Below are 17,639 nucleotides of genomic sequence, written 5' to 3'. Positions count from 1 at the left end.
AGTTGTAACCCCTAAGCCCTTGCTGTTTCTTGTGGAATAATTATTTAGGAAATCTCGCACATACCCACTCTCCCTCTGCCAAGAACAGCCAATAAGCAACAGTCCAACCTGCAACTGTCAGCAAGAAAAACCACAGCAGTAGTTTAGAGAGGACAGAGAAGTTGCCTAATACTTTTGCCACCTGCAGCCAGTGCTTGACATTATGGGTGAGTTTATGAGTGTGGGATGTTATGTGCTACTGGTAGTTCCATGCGGTGTGGTGTAAACACATCTAGCTAACATTATGGTGAAATTATTGGGCTGGGTTTTAGCTTAACATTAACGTTAGCAGCAACTCAGCCTGTATGTTACATTTCCTCAGTGTTATTGTAACGTTAGAACTGTGGCTTGTTTGTGGTTTAACTCTTATTAAAAATACATGTTTATTTAGGAAAGTATTTTAAAGAAAAACTTGATCAATTCAATGTGTGTTTCTTTGCGATTTACTGTGGCTAATGTTTGTGGCTAAGCTTGTTTTGTTTCCGATAGTTTGCTAGCAAAGCTAATACGGGATTATTTATTTTATGTGTATTCTAGGGCTTCATTTTAACAGGACCGTTTAGACATGAAAGGGGAAAGAGGGGGAAGGGGGGTGTGACCTGCGGCCCATGCGTTGAGGACTTAGCCTCTACATATGGGCCACCAAGTGAGCACTGCACCCAGGATTTTTGTTTTTGACTCTTTCAAACCACATGAAGAGTATTGACTGTTAGTTGTTTTCTATTGGTAGGTTAATATAAAATTTTCAAAAGTGCTGTTCTAATAAAGGTAACCCTGTAACATGTAATAAGCTACTTAAGCAATTAGTGGTTTTAATTAACCTTTAACAAGCAGTCATTCTAAACAACCACTTGATTAGACATGTTCTGTGAAATATGTTACTTATTTCAGCTTTTTTTGGTAAACTTGATGTGTTAGCTTTGTGTTGTTAATAGACATGAAGACTGGCGTGCTGAGATACTGAATCTTAGCTAATGTACAAACCATACATGCCAACATTTTGGTACAAGCACATTTAACACTGTGGATTAAAAACAGTGTTAAATGTGTTTTTACCACAATGTGTTTTTAATCATTTTTCATCATTCCTTCAACATCAATAACTGTCTCTTTTTGGTAAACATCAGTAGGTTTTGTAAACATGAATATGTGCTCACGATAAAAAAAATTAAAATCAGTGTGACACACCCTAAAAAAGGCGTGGATGTTGTTGATATGACTAGGTAAAATGCATGTAAATTGTTGCGCCCAACGCTGTTGAAATTTACAGCTATATTTGGTTTTCTTTGTGGGAATACCACCTTCATCTTACATTTTTATCAGCTGACTTTCGGGTCTGAACTTTCCGCAAAGCTTGCGTAGAGACAGCTGTGCAACTGGGTAATAGGTTGACAGGTTAAGAGGACAAACGGGTTGAAAATTGTGGTGTGTGGATTGTGTGAATAAGATGTGTTTCATAGAAGATCTGGCAACTGGTCAACATATTGGTCCGATTATTTATAAAGGAGTTTTGGCCATGGAAATTACGGGAGTTTCTTGGGAGAGATAACAAACTGGGAGGGGTCCTGGAGATAAAAAACAAGATTGTTGGCAGGTACGGTAAAAACCCAGGAACATTTGATACATTAGCACTGATGCCAGTATACTGTATTTCTAATAACCTCCTGACTTAATTTTGAAGAGGCATTTATTTGGACTGCTGGTGAATTCCCACAGTAGTTGAATAGACCCATCTCAGGTACTGTGTTAAACCCAGAAACCAAAGCACGGAAATGTCAATGCCTGCCACCGAGAAAGAATGCATTGATAAATTAATGATTTTCATTATGCACGGATCGAGGATAGTGCTGAAAATTCAGAAATTTGTGGGTTATTACAAAATACCACAACAATACAACTTTATAGGGTGTAACCAACATACTGGATGATGTTAATCCAGGAGGTTGCCATTAGTTTGAATCATGTACATCTTTTCTCTGCATTTGGAGTGAGAGGCTCAACTGGGTGGGCTGTGGCAGCCTTTTTCCACCTTCATCACCTTATGATGATAGTGTGAAATACCAAAGCTGCATGAAGTACATGACGTCGTTATTTAAGAGCCATATCAGTGATTTTTATTATGTATAGCGCATAAACCACATTTTCTCCCAATGTTAAGCTACTTGGTAGCCATTTTGTTATGACTAATCACTGCAAAAGTAATTCTAAAAATATCACAACTGCCAATGCCTTAGTCAACAGCAGTCAGATTTGAAGCCTGTGGACATATTCAAGCATAACAGACACCTCATTATTGAATAATAAGCATACACGCCTGCCTAAGATGTACAAAGGCAATAAAGACACCACATGTATTTGATTTTATCTTTAATATTTTTGTACATATCTGTCTCGAAACAACTGTTTATCTGGGGTGAGTCATTTGCATATGACTTGTACATTTCCCATGATAAAGTCAGTCTTGGTGAAATTTGATGTCTTTGTGTCTCCATCTTGCATTTGTGTGCAGTGGGAATGGGCGAATACAGATCCTGGGAACAAAATGTCGCCCCCCACTACTACTGGCACCTCTGCTTTCCCGGTGTAACTCTGTAAGGAAATCATGAATAGCAGGAGAGAGAAAGACCCTATTGAGACGAGCCTTTCTTTACATCGAAACTTAACTCCATTACTTCCACTATAACACCTTGACAAGGAGAATCCCTCCAAGTAATGGGTTGTGTAGCGACACCATTGCTGCAGGCTACATCCCTGTAATTGCTGAGCACGTCCTGGTTCAGGAGGCAGTTGAGATGACATGGGAATGGGCGAGTCTCCAAAGACACACACTTTATGGTGTAACCGCCATGAGACACACACACACACACACACGCACGCACACACACTTAGGAAGTTGGAGGAATGATGTAGTGATGTTGTCTTTTTCAGGTTTGTTTGCAGTAAATAGGAGAATAACTGGCTTTTAAGCATGAGCAGTGGTAGCTACCATGGATAAACACACCATGAGAAGAGCACCACCTGCAGAAAGTCAAAGAAAACAAAAGGAAAGTTCAATTAAGTTAAGGTAAGGTAAAAAAGTGTCACACTTGGCCCACACTGTTTGACTGACATACAGAGGTCAAATAAAAATGGCAAAGTTATTAATTATGGGCTATGTAATACAAAATGGGAACATACAGATTAGCCACATAAAATACACAAGCGTACATTCTCATATACACACACATGCACACAGCCTCTTGGCAGATGGTGAACCATGAGGCGACAGGGCTGTAAAACAAGCCTGTTCTCTTTGTCTACCTATGCAGCACTTTGCACAGTGTGTCTATCAGATGGCAGCTCTTTATCAAGGTGTGGCTGACACTGGCTCCACACAAAGCTCTGTTAAACAGGAATATGGGAATCCCGCTTCTAATAACTGGGGCACTGTGGGTGGACTCGCATCATTGCCAAGCAGTACTCTTTTGTACAATGTGTGAAAATGAATGAACTGATGTGAATATCTGTTGACTATTGCTTCCATCTTGTAAATTTTATCTTGCTAGAAATGTGTGACAACACGTACATGTAAAATGAGGTGGGACAATACTGACAGTTTGCATTTTTTTTATATGGAACTTGGAAGCTCATTTCATTAGTGGCTCAGTTCAGTTCTCATCTGTTATAAGACTCCACAGTTTGACAGACCTGCTCTAAATATGTTTAAAATACTTTAAATCTGTTCTGCTAGGTGTGAATACATACTTAACCTACAGGTGTTAGGTGTTCGCATCACTCCTGGTGGTTACACTACTTTATGTGTAATTATACGGTTGCATGGATGCCGGGTCTAAGAGGCACCCACCCCTGTCAATTATCAGACTGTGAGGAGGAAGAGAGGAGATTATGCATAATTGCCATCCGTGGCTGGGCCTGGGTGTTTCCTCCTGAGCCAAATCACTGAGATAGAAAGGTGGTTTACCCCCGAGTACACAAATACTATGTTGCCCAACTGCATACCTGCAGCTGCATATGGCTCTAGACAATATGATTCATGGTAATGTCTGCAATAAAACCATTAACAACAATGATTCAGATGGATTAATTAATGTTGGAATAGTTTGATGTTCACAATAAAAATAAGGTCTGGAGGATTTAAGTCGATCAAGGGCTTAGGTTAACTTACAGCTCAAGTTCCAAAAAGCATCTTGATATTTGGTTCTAATAATTAATTACTGTATCCCCTACTACACTAAACTCACTGAATCTAAAAAAACGTAACTTTTCTAGTTACTGTGGATAAATAACCATTTAGGCTTTGGTTTTTAGTGTGTAAAATGGAGCTTACTGAAGCTATGGGGCCGTTCAAGAAAGAATCAATCAGTATAAAATGAATCAAATTTTAAATGAATAAATAAATAAACAGAATAAATACTTTGTATGTCACTGAGACTGTAAACATTATTTTACCTTTGGTGTCAAGATATAATATCGTGGAAAACTGGCAAATCCTTTTTGATTGACACTGCTATTGTGTTACCTAGGGTTCACACAACACAGGCTTACAGACAGTTAATATTGAATGAAGCTAAACTTAGAGGTGGGGTAGGTGTGGGATACATAATCTTGAGTAGTTAGTTTGTCTTGAGGTGCTGTTGTAAGATTCAATCTACAAGCGGCAACTGTTGCTAAGGGTCCCATTACCAGAGTAACCGGCAATTGTTTACATTTGTCTTGCGGGTTTGCTTACTTGCAGTTTAAAAAGACTACGGCTGATTTCATTTGGCTTAACAGCCAAGTACCTTCAGTCTGCTGGTTTGTTGTGTGTCCGGGTCTTGCCGTTGGACTACAAGGTTGAGCGCACATGGCAGATGAACAGGCTGAGAAGGTTTTCATGGAGTCTGGCTTTCCTTGTGTGTGAGGAGTTGCAGGTAAACCCCTTTTGCTTCTAAATGTAACAACAATAAGGGCAGCTCCTGTCTTCTAATACAAAACACCACATTTACTGTATTTTAAGATAGCACATTTTCCTTACACTTTTTATTTTGTCAGGTTTGCCACATGTGATATTGCATTATTAACTATACAGACAAAAACAAGGCTAAAAGTCTTAACCCTTAGAAGATGAAAGGTTCATTTCTGTTAACCAATCAAAACTATTATTGAGACTTTTTTTCAGTAGTGAGCCTTTAAATTTAATGTTTGTTCTGATGGTGGCGCCAGACGAAAGGTAATGGGGTCATTAAATAACAATGTGACCATGAAGGTGCAAATTTCATAGCAGCTGGACATTTAGATTGTGAGAGTTTGACATTTAACTTTGATGGTGTTGCTAGATGGAAGGGACCACCATTCTGAGAACTATAAATGGACAGAAGTGATGGTTAAGTGCAAAGTTGGAACTATTGGGGTTCAACAAAAGACAAGGGGGGTCACCAAATCATTAGGAATAATCCTCTGACTACCGTGACCATCAATATCCATGCCAATTTGAAAGTAGTTATTGTTGAGATACTTTTTTGTTGGAACCAAAGTGGTGGACCTACCAACAGACTGAAATAGCAAACCTTAGAGCCACGACGTTAGCGTGGCTAATGAAAAAAATATCATGTGACCATACCGGACATACAGTACAGTACAGTACTATTAATGAAGGGCAATCTAGTTCTCTTCTTCTTTTCCTCTCATACTCCAACAAATCTTCAGTGTTCTGACTCACAAGTTAAAACCCTATCTCATTCCTGGTCTCCATTTCTGACTACAGTGTCACTGCACAACAGAAAAGAGTCCACCTGTCCTCCAACATCTTTAGCCATCACCAGGGATCTGCACCAGCACAAGATCATGTCATCTGAGTTCTGGGTGGAGCCCTACAGGGAAGGCCAGGCAGATGAGCAACAAGGGGCAGAAGCGATGGAGAAGGAAGTGGAGGTTCCCTGTGGGGACAACCAGCTTGTAGGAATACTGAGGCAAGTGGAGCCAGGCGAAGAGCCTTCTTCACCTTATCATAATGTCATGCGGGAAGTGACATCAGAAGGTGGACTGGTGCAGGTCCAGAGGGAGGAGACACAGAAAAAGAGAGAGAGGTTTCCCCACATGACTATCAAGCTGGAAAGCCGGGATAGAGGGTCAGGTGTGTGGAGGGGAAAGTGGGATGTCAAATGTGAAGTATTTTGTTATTTTTTTCCAATATGTTGATCCTTTATTGCAGCATAACAGAATACAGTTAATCAACACAATTGACATGCATGTGACAGAGATTATGTGTTTGTTTGAGAATGAGTGACAGTGTGTATGTATGATTTTTGTGTGTTTGTGTATGTAAAATTAGCAGGTGCAGGCCTGGTGGAGCGATTCCTCCGAAAGTCTGTCCCCAGGGCCTTGTCGACCTGCTCCTATCCAGACAGGAACAGGCAGGTGGAGGAGCCCCGCGGACCTGGGCCTTTCTACTTCTTTGGAGGAGCCAATGGGGCTGAATTGTAAGTAGAGACATATGAAATAAAGACTATGAGGGGTATCAATAATGTGCTGGATTGTAGGTATTAAAAAAAAAAAAGATTACATTGTAGGTGAAGTTGTTTAATTTTAAAATAAAAAGCAAAGAAAAGTGATGACTTCTAGGAAATAATTTATTTCATGCTAGCAGAAAAGATGATTCTCCTGCTGTATATTTTGTTATGGGCTTACATGTGACCTCTTACCTTTTATTTATTTTATTTATTTCTATCTTATTTTTTTGTGATTAAAGCAGAAGTGTGATTGATTTCCTTTGGGACTTTTCCTTTAGAGTGAGCGGGTACTTTGACAGCAGAGGATGGAAGAGGATTTACAACAAGCAGAGGGAGGATTTCAAACTTAAGTGGTGTGAGACCAAGTCACCAGCAAACTACTGGAACTTCAGAGCAGGTCCAACACTATATTCATTTACAAGACATAATCTGAATGCTGTATCTTACTATAAACCGTAAAAACATATGACAATGGTACCTCTCCTTGCCATAGAATTTTGCCATGAAGAATTGGAAAATTGGAAATATGTATTTCAAAATATAAATGTTTCGTTTCTGTTCTCATTTTGCTTTTAGTAGGAACAATGTGTATTGCCTTCCATTCACACAAAGGAAAGTTAAATCATGTGTTTTTCCCAGGTGAACAGTTGGTGTACCAGATTCCCAACAACAAGGTGCTCACCACTAAGATCGGCCTTCTCAACAGTCTGCGGGAATATGAACGAGTCAGCAGCAAAGTCCACCACGGTCGAGGATTGAGGTAGTTGGTATTAAAAGCAGACAGATATAGCAGCTTTTTCCTTTTCCAATGTATGTATTTTTGTGTCTCAAACCTCCTAGCAACAATTTGGTGCCATCATGAATGTTCAATAGAGGCCCAGCTCTGCAAATATTATGAATAGATAGGTTGTTCAAATAGATGGAAAGACATATCACACTGGGACACTATTTAATAAACAGGCCTCAGAAAGCAGGCCTCCTGTCTCACAGGCCTTGTGTTGAGCATGTTGTGCATCAGTTATATAAACTATTTAATAGTTAATTATTGATAGTAAATGAATACGGTGAAAAACATTTTTCAAACCCGATTCCTTTGATCAACATGTGAAAGAGAAATAAGTCTTAAACATCAGCTAAGTTGTACAAAGTTCAGACAAACCATTTAACCATACAGTACAATCTAATAGTAACCACCTGTAAAAGGTTTTATTTATCAAGCTCTCACAATGGTACACCTTCTTGTTAAAGGTTTCACACTCTTCCATTAACTGACAGCTGGTGGCCGTAAATTGTCATAAAAATGTAGCAATGCCCCAGCAAAGGTAAGGAAGAAGACTGCAAGCTAGCAAACATGGATGGAAAGAATGTAGTATTAAAAATACATGAAAAATTATCTCAACATGTTTGTCGGGCCTCAGGGATACACGGAATGTAAGAATAAGAAAACGTCACAGAGTACCTTTGATAACCCAGCAAAGGTTTATGAACATTCATTGATAACACAATACATTGTAACACTGTAATTTCCCATTTTTTGGGGATCAATAAATATCTATCTATCTATCCATCTATGCCAAACGTATTTTGTACACATACTATACGTGTATATATATGTGTTAAATAACAGCCTCAAACACAAATCAACAGAGAACGCTGAAATGAAACATTATCTAACAAATGTAGTGAAGCGGCTCTGTTGTAAAGGCTAACGGTGCTCGGTTAGCACAACGACATCATGTTAGAAAGCACAGCCAAAACCATTTGTCATAAAATAAGTAACACTAGTGTTAGCCACGATGCTAATGCCATTGATACCTAAGCCAAACGGTGCTATCACCGCTATTCTTCTGATTTATAAATAAAGAACGAGCTAATAGATAATAACATAAGCATTGTAGCTCGGTGGATGTCGAAATTAAAGTCATGTTAAAAGTATTTCTGATCCTTCTCCCGATTTCCAGCCGCAGCCTGTCACTCCCACCTTAAGACATCACAATGCCTTGTGTTTCTCTCTCCTGTTTACTTATTGTTCATCAGAAGTGACGTGATAAAAACATTTCATTTTCAGGCCAAGGGAAGAAGAGGGAGATAACCTAATATTAGCCAACATAGTTATAAAAAAATCCCATTTGAATAGTATTTTTTTTTTTTGACTAGTCAAATTGGAACTCGTTCCTTTACATTATTTCTGGGACATTACTTCCTACAAGCCGTTGACTTCCATTCATTTAGAAAATTAATTTATTAAAATGTAAGATTCAGTAAATCCATTATAGTGAACATTGTTACTGTATGTCTGGTACTTGGTATAAATGTCTGACCACTCAATGGCAATGTAACATTTCAAGCAAACAGGATGATCACTCTAAATTATTATTACACTCAAGTGAGTTCATATACTGTAGTGAAATACATTGATTGGAAAACAAGGCTGGCGGAAATGTCATGTAATTCCACATGTACAAACTCATTTCTAAAACTACCCTCTACAAACTTTGGATGATAACAGGAATAGTTGTAACAGAAAACCCATCTGGCCAAATTAGTCTGACATAATCATCTTGACATGTGAAGTGGTCACCAGTAATTTAGAGTAGGATTCATTTAAAAAAACAAAAAAAACAGGGTACTCTATGACATGTTATTTAACCCTTTTGTTGTCTTCCCGTCAAATTTGAAAATCAACACTTTTGTGGATGCTTTTTGTCAATGTTTTTAACTTTCTCATACCTTTTTGTCCCTTTTTCAACATGCTTTTTCTCAATGCTTGTCACTTTTTTAGGTTTTCATCACTATGTAACACTAATTCATTAACTTTAGTTTTACAGTTATGTTTGGAATTTATGGTCAGTAAAGGAAATTGTACCTAATGTTTGAGGTAAAAGCAAAAATTAGGAATTATTTAGACTAAAATTAATGCATGTTAATCAAGACTGGAATATGTCAACTTTTACTCAATACTATTTCAAAACCATTTTCTTTTTTTCCCAAATGAAAACAGAATTGAATAAGACACCCCAACATTCATGAAAGTAGGGATTTGTGCTTTCCAAAGAGCATTGTGTGGAATCAATCATGTTTATTGGGTGATTACAATTGGGTAGTTAAAAAGAACATTGATATAGGAGAACAGGTACATTTGACCCGAGGACAACATGAGGGTTAAACATAATGTAATCTAAAGTAACTTCCCCAGGCAGTTTTAATTTTCAATCCATGTATATAAAACAAGCAAGAAGACATTCATTACGGCTTCATCCTTGTTGTGTTGTTCTTCACAGGAGGCTGAAAATGGAAGAGTTTATTCCCACTACCTTCCGTATGGATGTAAGGGAAGAGAGGGAGGCTTTCTTTGCCCAGCAAGAGGGTAAAATGCCCAAACATCTACATTTACCTGCAGTACATTAGTACTACATGTAACAACACAACACTGGTTCAACTGGATTTGTGTTTATTTAGAAGACTCCTATTTGAAATAAACTGCTTGGCAGTGTTAAGACAACAGTTGCCTTAGTGATTGTTTAATCAAGAGGTTGAGGACGTTGGAAAATAATGCACTTCACCTCCCATAAGGCCCTGATTAAATCACCAAGGGAACATGCGGCTGCCATAGAGATGAGTCAAAGGGCAGGGCTAAGACACAAACACACAGAGAAACGCTCAACAGGATCTGGATGTAAAGCGGCTCCAGCACAGGACAGGGCTGACACAAATCCAATACTTGTAATATTACACTTTAAAAACATGGATTTTTTAATACTGGAGATGAAACAATCGCATGTTTTTTGTATTGTTTACAGAAACACAGCATTATGATAAGTGGTGTGCGCATAATGACAAACATGGTTATCACTAAGTAAACAGGAGAGAGACACAGACAGCTGGTTATTTGTGGAAAAGAAGACTAAAGAAAAGAACAGATCAGAACACAGTAATAGGAGAATTATTAGTAAGACGTAGTTAAAGTTGCTACGCCTCAAAGTGAGAAAACGCCATGTACAATTCTACACTTGAAAGTATAGCTGCAAAAGTCAATATACCTATAATACAGAAGATTAGCCTCGGTCAGCTGTATTAATTTGTTTATTGATTATTATTGCTGATGCATCAACATGAAAGACCCATTTTAAAGCACCCATATTATGCTAATTTTCAGGTTCATAATTGTATTTTGAGGTTGTTCCAGAATAGGTTTACATGGTTTCATTTTCAAAAAACATATTTTTATTGTACTGTACATTGCTGCAGATCCTCTTTTCACCCTGTGTGATTAGGTCTCTGTTTTAGCTACAGAGTGAGACATCTCACTTGCTTTAGCTACAGAGTGAGACATCTCACTTCTATACTATTGTTGTTGGGAGTCGCACATGCGCAGTAGCTAGGCAAGATCACATCAGCCAGATAACTCTTTCTGCAACTTTGGTCAATGCAAGGAAGATTAGCTGGGAGATTTCTTATAAACGAGGGCGCACTTGTGGAATATCTGTAGAACAGGGACATGTAAGTTGTTCTTTTGTAGATTATGGTGAACTAGTGTGTGTTATAGCAGTGGTTTGCCATTGTGAACAAGCTACTACTAATAATAATAATTACTTCAAAAGTTGAAGTAATAATAATAGTGATAACATAAAGTAATAATTCAGTCTACACAGCTCTATAAAGAAGGAAATATCTCTCCATTCTAGAATGTGCTACGGTTAGCCAGCGCATCTCAGCTAGTGACGTAGAAAGCGGTTTAGATTTTGAACACCTCAATCGCAGACTTAAGGCAGGGCACATTCAGAAACCGAATCTCACTCGAAACAACATGTATAGTTTTATTTTTCAAGTTTGTATGTGTGAGGAAGCACCAGAGACAAAAAATAACACGTAAAAAGTGATTTCTTTTCATAATATGGGCACATTAATTTTGTAGGTGCTTGATTTGAAGCTACTTTTAACCACTTTATACACTGTTGGGTAGTTTAATGCAGCATATTTATGGGCTGGTCTATTTATATAATCTGAATTTTCACATTTAAAGTAACCAGCCATCATATAAGCGGAGTAAAAAGTACAGTATTAGAAAGTAAAAGCTAAATAAGATTGCATATAATACTTGAGTAAACGTACACAGCTACTTTCCACTACGGCATAACATTAATGTACACATCTAGCAATGGTGAAGCATTGCCTTGTGGGATTTATAGGACACCCTTTTTTTCATTAGGTAAATGGGGGAAAGTACATGGTGAACTTAAGAGCAAATATGGAGTGATTTAAGACACAGCAGTCATTGGCATTCATAGAATAAAGAAGTTAATATAACAGAACAACAACAGAAAGAAATGCCTGAAAATACTGTAGGTCTGAAAGCAACAAAAGAAACAACATAGAACAGGACAGAGCTATCTTTATATGTCAAACATTTGTTGATTTGCCTGCTGTACAGTAAGTTCACAACTGTTACCAGGTGTGAGCAACAATGACAGTCACATGTGGATCTGTAAGCCCACGGGCCTGAACCAGGGCAGAGGGATCTTTCTCCTGAGGAACCAGGAGGACGTAGCTGCCTTCAGACTGAAGCTGCAGCACACGGAGGACCGCCAGGCCAACAGAAAGATGCACGGCCGCCAGCCTCAGGCTCGCGTTGTCCAACAGTGGGTGAACATACCTAACAACTGGGTTGTTAAAATCAATATTATGACACATTTTGTGTCTCAAAAAAGGCAAAATGTTTGGGTTGTTACAAATTGACAAATGTAATCTGACATTTTTTCTCTCAGTTACATCCAGAGTCCGCTGCTCCTGAGAGGGAAAAAGTTTGATGTGCGCTCTTACCTTCTGATTGCTTGCACTTCACCTTACATGGTCTTCTTTCGCCATGGTTATGTGCGACTGACCTGCGACCTTTATGACCCCAGCTCCAACAACCTCTCTGCCCACCTGACCAATCAGGTACACCTCAGTAACATACAGACTGCCCAAATATCCAGGGTTAAATGGCAGATGAAAGTTTAAAGGTTCAGAGCGTTTAAGTCCATTTAAGTCCATTCTAAAACATTACTTTACTTTTTTTTTTATCACTCCTCCTAAACTGTTCATACATGGTCTTAAAAAGATCCCTTTCGAATGAGCGAAAACAGTGAAAACAGTGCAGAAAAATACTGACATGTATATTATAAATGTACTGCAACATATATCTGAAACTAATATAAAACTTGATCAGTCTGAGTACACAAATCAATTTGATATCTTTCAAATCAAACTTAGAAAGATACCCCCTTCTTTGCAGTTGCTGGGCGAAAAAGAAGAACTGGGAACTGGACTGATATCACTGTTATTTTTTGGAGTTTACAGGCATTCATTAGCTCATCCCAGACTTTAAATTCTCGGTTTGACTTTCACTGTAGAACATTTCATGGTAACTGTTTATGCTGTTTAAGGCCTACCATGTACCGCGTAAACTAACAATTAACACAAATTAAAAAGGGCAAACCCATTCATGAAAATACTGGAGAGACATTTGCATTACTTCCAGAGAGGTTGAATAGATCAAGCATTAGCTGCGTGTCACTAACTGTCTCTCTGCTACTGCTGACTTTTTTATGTGTCTCTGCTGTCTGTCTCCAGTATATGCAGAAGAAGAACCCTTTGTACAGCCAGCTAAAGGAGGACACTGTGTGGTCCATGGAGAGCTTCAACACTTACGTCAACGACAGATTTCAGGTTGCCAAGGGTCTGCCCAGGGACTGGGTGCTGGACACCTTTGCAGTGAGTGCTTCTGTGTGTTGTAGCTCTTTGGGACCAATTACCATATAATGATGATTGTTGGCACTTGCAGCTAATTGAGATTGCGTTTAGGCTTGGATGACATCATTCGGGATTGAGGATACATCATGGTATTAGTAAAAGGAAATATCACATGTGCTGTTTGGTGATTGTTTTTATCCAAAGGGCCTTTTAGCACAACAAACGCCACAGGGCACAATTAAAAAAAAAATCTTTTTTAAGTTGCACCTCAAACCTTCAGTGTGTGATAGCTTTGTGAAGTTTAATTTGTTTTATTCTTTTAACATCTATCTTACAATGCCCCAAACTTAATAAAAGTCCAATCTTAACTTTTTCACATTGCTAATACAACTTATACTGCACTGACACTGTTAGGCTGTAGTTTAGTATTTTCTTAAAGGACCCGTGTGTAGGAGGCATCTAGTGGTGAGGTTGCAGATACAATCAACTGAATAACCCTCTCCCCTCCCTTTCCAAGCATCGAGAAGAACCTTCGGTGGCCTTCCCGAGAGCCATTGTTTGGTTTGTTCTTTCTGGGCTACTGTAGAAACATGGTCTGGTCCTAGTCTGGCTCAACAGATGTAGTACACTGCTGGGATAAAGCCTGACATCCAGCACTGTCCCTTTTGCTATCTCCACTATCGGGGCTTACCACGGGCCAGGACGGTTAGGATTGTTTTAAAGAAATATAAAACAAGCCAGAGCGTTTTTTTCCCCTATCCCAGAACAGATAGGTGGTGTAGTGAGACAATACTTCAGCACTGACACAGCGCTATGGAGATCTGGCAATGCGATACTAACCCACTCCATTGGTAAATCAATCCTACACGCTGCTACTCTAAGTTGGTCTTTAAACTTACTCAGGTAATGTGGTATTATGGTTAGTGACATACATTAAGTTTTAAGTGGCAGTAATTAATATTATATTTATATGATCCAGCTTTTGCTTTATATATCTTGTTGTTTTGGTTTTCCAGCCGGCATATTTGTCTCTCATCAGCCACATTTCCAGCAGCCGGTGGCTATTTTTTCAGCAACTTTATGCTACCTGCACTCAACAGCAGACAGAAAGTCAGTGTTTTCCTGCTGCCCCCAAGTGGTTATAAAAAAATCTATTAATGCAACTAAATTGTTTCAACACCAAGCCAGGCATGACTAAAGTAACGATCAAGTCATTTAAAAAGAGCAGACAAATAAATCATCGAAGAAATGCAACCACATGTTCTCAAATAGAGTTATTAAGAGCTGCAGACATTAAAAATGGCTGCCGGAGGATGTGCTATATTGTGCATTACTCAGAAGCCTAATTTGACCAACAGGTTGTTTTTCCTTTCCATGCATCAGAAGTACATGCAGCAGATCCTGACACATTGTTTCTTAGCTGTCAAATCCAAGTTTGACAGCCGACTGGGCTTCTTTGACTTGATTGGCTGCGACTTCATGGTTGACGAGGACTTCAAGGTTGGTGAAACGTCACTCAAAATCTGAGTGGCAGTCAGTGTTTGTGTGTTAATGTGCATGTTTTTGGACTTATCATGTTTTTGTGTGCACCTAAGGTGTGGCTGTTGGAGATGAACTGTAATCCAGCGCTTCATACCAACTGTGAAGTGCTGAAAGAGGTGATACCCGGGACTGTTGTGGAAGCACTGGGTGAGCTCACATTACCACAGCTGATCATTCCTTTTTCTTTTTCCGGTTCAGTAGATGTTTAAAGTGGAAAGTTAACACCATGCTCAAACAAAAATCATCATAGTTCCCTTTATGAAACACTACTGTAATGCAGTGCCCGTTTAAAGTGTGCCTGCTTGTAACTGGCAGATTGCTTGGCCTCCTGTATTGCTGCTTGCAGATATAATGCCTCTCTTTTCAATAGAAGAAACATTTGAATGCAGGACTTGTGCTGCGCGGTATAGTTTTACAATTAAGAGTTAATAGTGAACAGCAAGGCGCTGTTTGCCCGGGACCCAAAATTATCAAATTATTATATTGAACCTTTCAGTTAAACTAGTCTTGCCAGTACCAATAATTTTCAGATTTTAGTCAAACTAATTTCTCATTGGACTGGGTTCTAAATTCAATACTTTTTAGGCATCGACCAAATTGCCTCTAAAGCAGGGTTTTAAACACACGGCCCGTGGGCCAAACCGGACCACCAAAGGGTCCAATCAGGCCTACTGGATGACTTTGCAAACTTTTAACAAATGCAAAAAAGTAATAAGTTCTTTATGTGTATCATTTATGACTTTAATCTTAGTTTTTTCTCTAATTATTAATCCTCTCTCCCAGGTCCGTCACATTATTATTTTTTCCTACAATGACCTTAGAACACTGTCGTAGAAGAAGCAACTTGTGTTTGGTAACATCAAGCAGACGAGAAACTCTGTGGCAGACAAAGTTTCTTTCTGAAGTGGTTTACTGGTCCGGCCCACTTGAGAACTTTTTAGGGGTATGTGGCCCATGAACTAAAAATAGTTTGACACCCCTGCTCTAAAGTATGAAGGATCAAAAAATGCCTTGTAATTTAATACCTAAGGTGTAAATCTCATCAGTGCCAGTGAGCCGATAAACAGGCAGCATGCTTTCCAATAATGCTGGTGATTGGCTGACTAACGTTACATGTTGCAGAGAAAGGCAGGAAAAACTCTGTTACGCAAAGAGAAAGGGTTCACGTAAAAGAAGTTGAAAACTTATGTAAAATTAGTTTTGGAAAAAGTATCGGCATTGTTTAGGAACCGGTATCGGCATCAAAATTTTGAACAATTTCCAGCCCTACATTGGATTTTATTTATTATGTCAATTCATTATCTGATGAAAAACACAGGTATCTACAGCTACATTGACGTCGTTGCTGTCTCGTCTCGTCATTATCCTTAACAAATTTTACAATTCAGCAGAGCTATTCATTTCTCAACAGGCTTAGTGGCTTGACGTCGCTGTTCCTGTAGGCTATCTGCCCATGCTTGTTGACTCCAGGAAAGTGAAGAAAGGTTTGGTTGGTATATCCAGCAATCATGCAACATTGGTAGCAGCAAAAAGTGATTCACAATCAATATGGCCGCTATAAAAAAAGTTTCGCGATTATTTATTCTGAACGTGTCACGTGTTGAAACAACACTAGCCAAGTGTGAACTATATCAGATGAATGGTTTCAAAATTAATTAAAAGACAACGGACCGACACACACACGCACGCACACACATACAATTCTTATAGTTAGATGTTAGTTTACTAATTACTTTGCTCAACAGGCTGATGTGCAATACCACCCAATATGTTTTTATCTGCTGTCACTACTTCATGCTGTAGATTTATCTCTGGAGATCTTCAACAAGTGTCGTCTCAAGCAGAAGATTCTTCCTTTGGCCAGTCAGAGGGACTTTGTGCTGCTTTACAATGGAGTTTTCCCTCCTGATTCAGTGCTGGCCTGCAGCAAGAACAACACAAATGGTGAATTGAACCAAAAACGCACCAAGCAGACTGAACCCAGAAGATGTAAGTCAGGGACAGAGGGCCAAATTGTGCACACATCAACCCCTGATAATGTCGATATGTCAGCAAGTGTTGAAGGAAGGGGTAGTTCAAAGTCTCACCAGTGTCCCACCACCTCCACAGACGCCTCAACGCTCCATCAAAGCTCTCCGTCATTGCAGGGACCTTCATATTTACACAGCAGCAAGCGGACTCTAAGGAATAAGAACCCCAGGTCTCGAGTCGAACTCAAGCTGGGCAAATGTACTTTTCATCATCATTTGAAAGGTGCGGATGATGTAAAGCACTCTAAGGCTCAGCAGAAGACGAGTATCATCATGCCGCTATTGCCACCAGGGATCTCCGTTGGTGAATCTCCAGAGACAAAGACACCATTCCCTCCTCATGCTGAACTTCCTGTGTGTGGGAACAAATGTGAAGAAGTGCTCAATAAGGACACAAACAGCTAAGTTTCTAACATGAAAGAGGAACTATGATGTACTATATGTGAAAAGCTGGGATCCAAAGAGCTTTTGACATCTGGTGCTGTAATAAAAGTAATAAAAAATAAAGAATCTGTTCATCATTTGAATAATGAGAACAAAGTTAATTGCTTTGTGTCGTAAAGAGCACATTTGATTTGGAACAAATGGAAAACATATCCATCAATATATCCATCAGTTATCTTACATCAAGTTGCATCACTTCACAGATACCAGCACTGTGGAAAGACAGACACACTCAGACATGATAGTGTACAAACCCTCCCACCATCTTACTGTAATTCTAGCAGGAAGATCAACACAAGGCTCCACTTTTCAGTTGTTGCGGCTTGTTGTTTTGACTGCAGCCCTTTACCTCTCTGTTTCATGA

At 39.0% G+C, this 17,639-nt stretch overlaps 1 protein-coding gene across 5 annotated transcripts; it reads left to right on the top strand.

Moving 5' to 3' along the window:
* Nucleotides 1–130: 130 nt before the first annotated feature.
* Nucleotides 131–17,310, top strand: ttll10 (tubulin tyrosine ligase-like family, member 10). Of its 5 annotated transcripts, XM_034876570.1 has the most exons (13): nucleotides 131–206; nucleotides 2,968–3,103; nucleotides 5,831–6,151; nucleotides 6,350–6,497; nucleotides 6,806–6,924; nucleotides 7,167–7,287; nucleotides 9,809–9,894; nucleotides 11,980–12,166; nucleotides 12,293–12,464; nucleotides 13,140–13,280; nucleotides 14,643–14,759; nucleotides 14,855–14,948; nucleotides 16,605–17,310. In XM_034876570.1, exons 3-13 carry the CDS (start codon nucleotides 5,863–5,865, stop codon nucleotides 17,234–17,236), a joined length of 2,106 nt encoding a protein of 701 aa, XP_034732461.1. In that variant the 5' UTR covers nucleotides 131–206; nucleotides 2,968–3,103; nucleotides 5,831–5,862; the 3' UTR covers nucleotides 17,237–17,310. The 5 variants fall into 5 exon arrangements, with proteins under 5 accessions (XP_034732461.1, XP_034732462.1, XP_034732460.1 ...); XM_034876571.1 differs by lacking the exons at nucleotides 131–206; nucleotides 2,968–3,103 and adding an exon at nucleotides 4,653–4,949 and having other exon boundaries at nucleotides 5,841–6,151; XM_034876569.1 differs by lacking the exons at nucleotides 131–206; nucleotides 2,968–3,103 and adding an exon at nucleotides 4,653–4,949.
* Nucleotides 17,311–17,639: the final 329 nt, after the last annotated feature.

Source organism: Etheostoma cragini, chromosome 7 (assembly GCF_013103735.1).
Source record: "Etheostoma cragini isolate CJK2018 chromosome 7, CSU_Ecrag_1.0, whole genome shotgun sequence".
In the NCBI taxonomy this organism is placed as follows: domain Eukaryota; kingdom Metazoa; phylum Chordata; class Actinopteri; order Perciformes; family Percidae; genus Etheostoma; species Etheostoma cragini.
This window is presented reverse-complemented; position numbering and strand designations above follow the sequence as displayed.

What these genes read in the sequence shown, in the direction of transcription:
- ttll10 (XM_034876570.1), top strand. Translation starts at nt 5,863, where the DNA reads ATGTCATCTGAGTTCTGGGTGGAGCCCTACAGGGAAGGCCAGGCAGAT. An exon ending in GGAGCCAATGGGGCTGAATT is followed by an intron (nt 6,498 to 6,805) that starts GTAAGTAGAGAC and finishes CTTTTCCTTTAG; the next exon opens with AGTGAGCGGGTACTTTGACA. An exon ending in TTTCTTTGCCCAGCAAGAGG is followed by an intron (nt 9,895 to 11,979) that starts GTAAAATGCCCA and finishes AACTGTTACCAG; the next exon opens with GTGTGAGCAACAATGACAGT.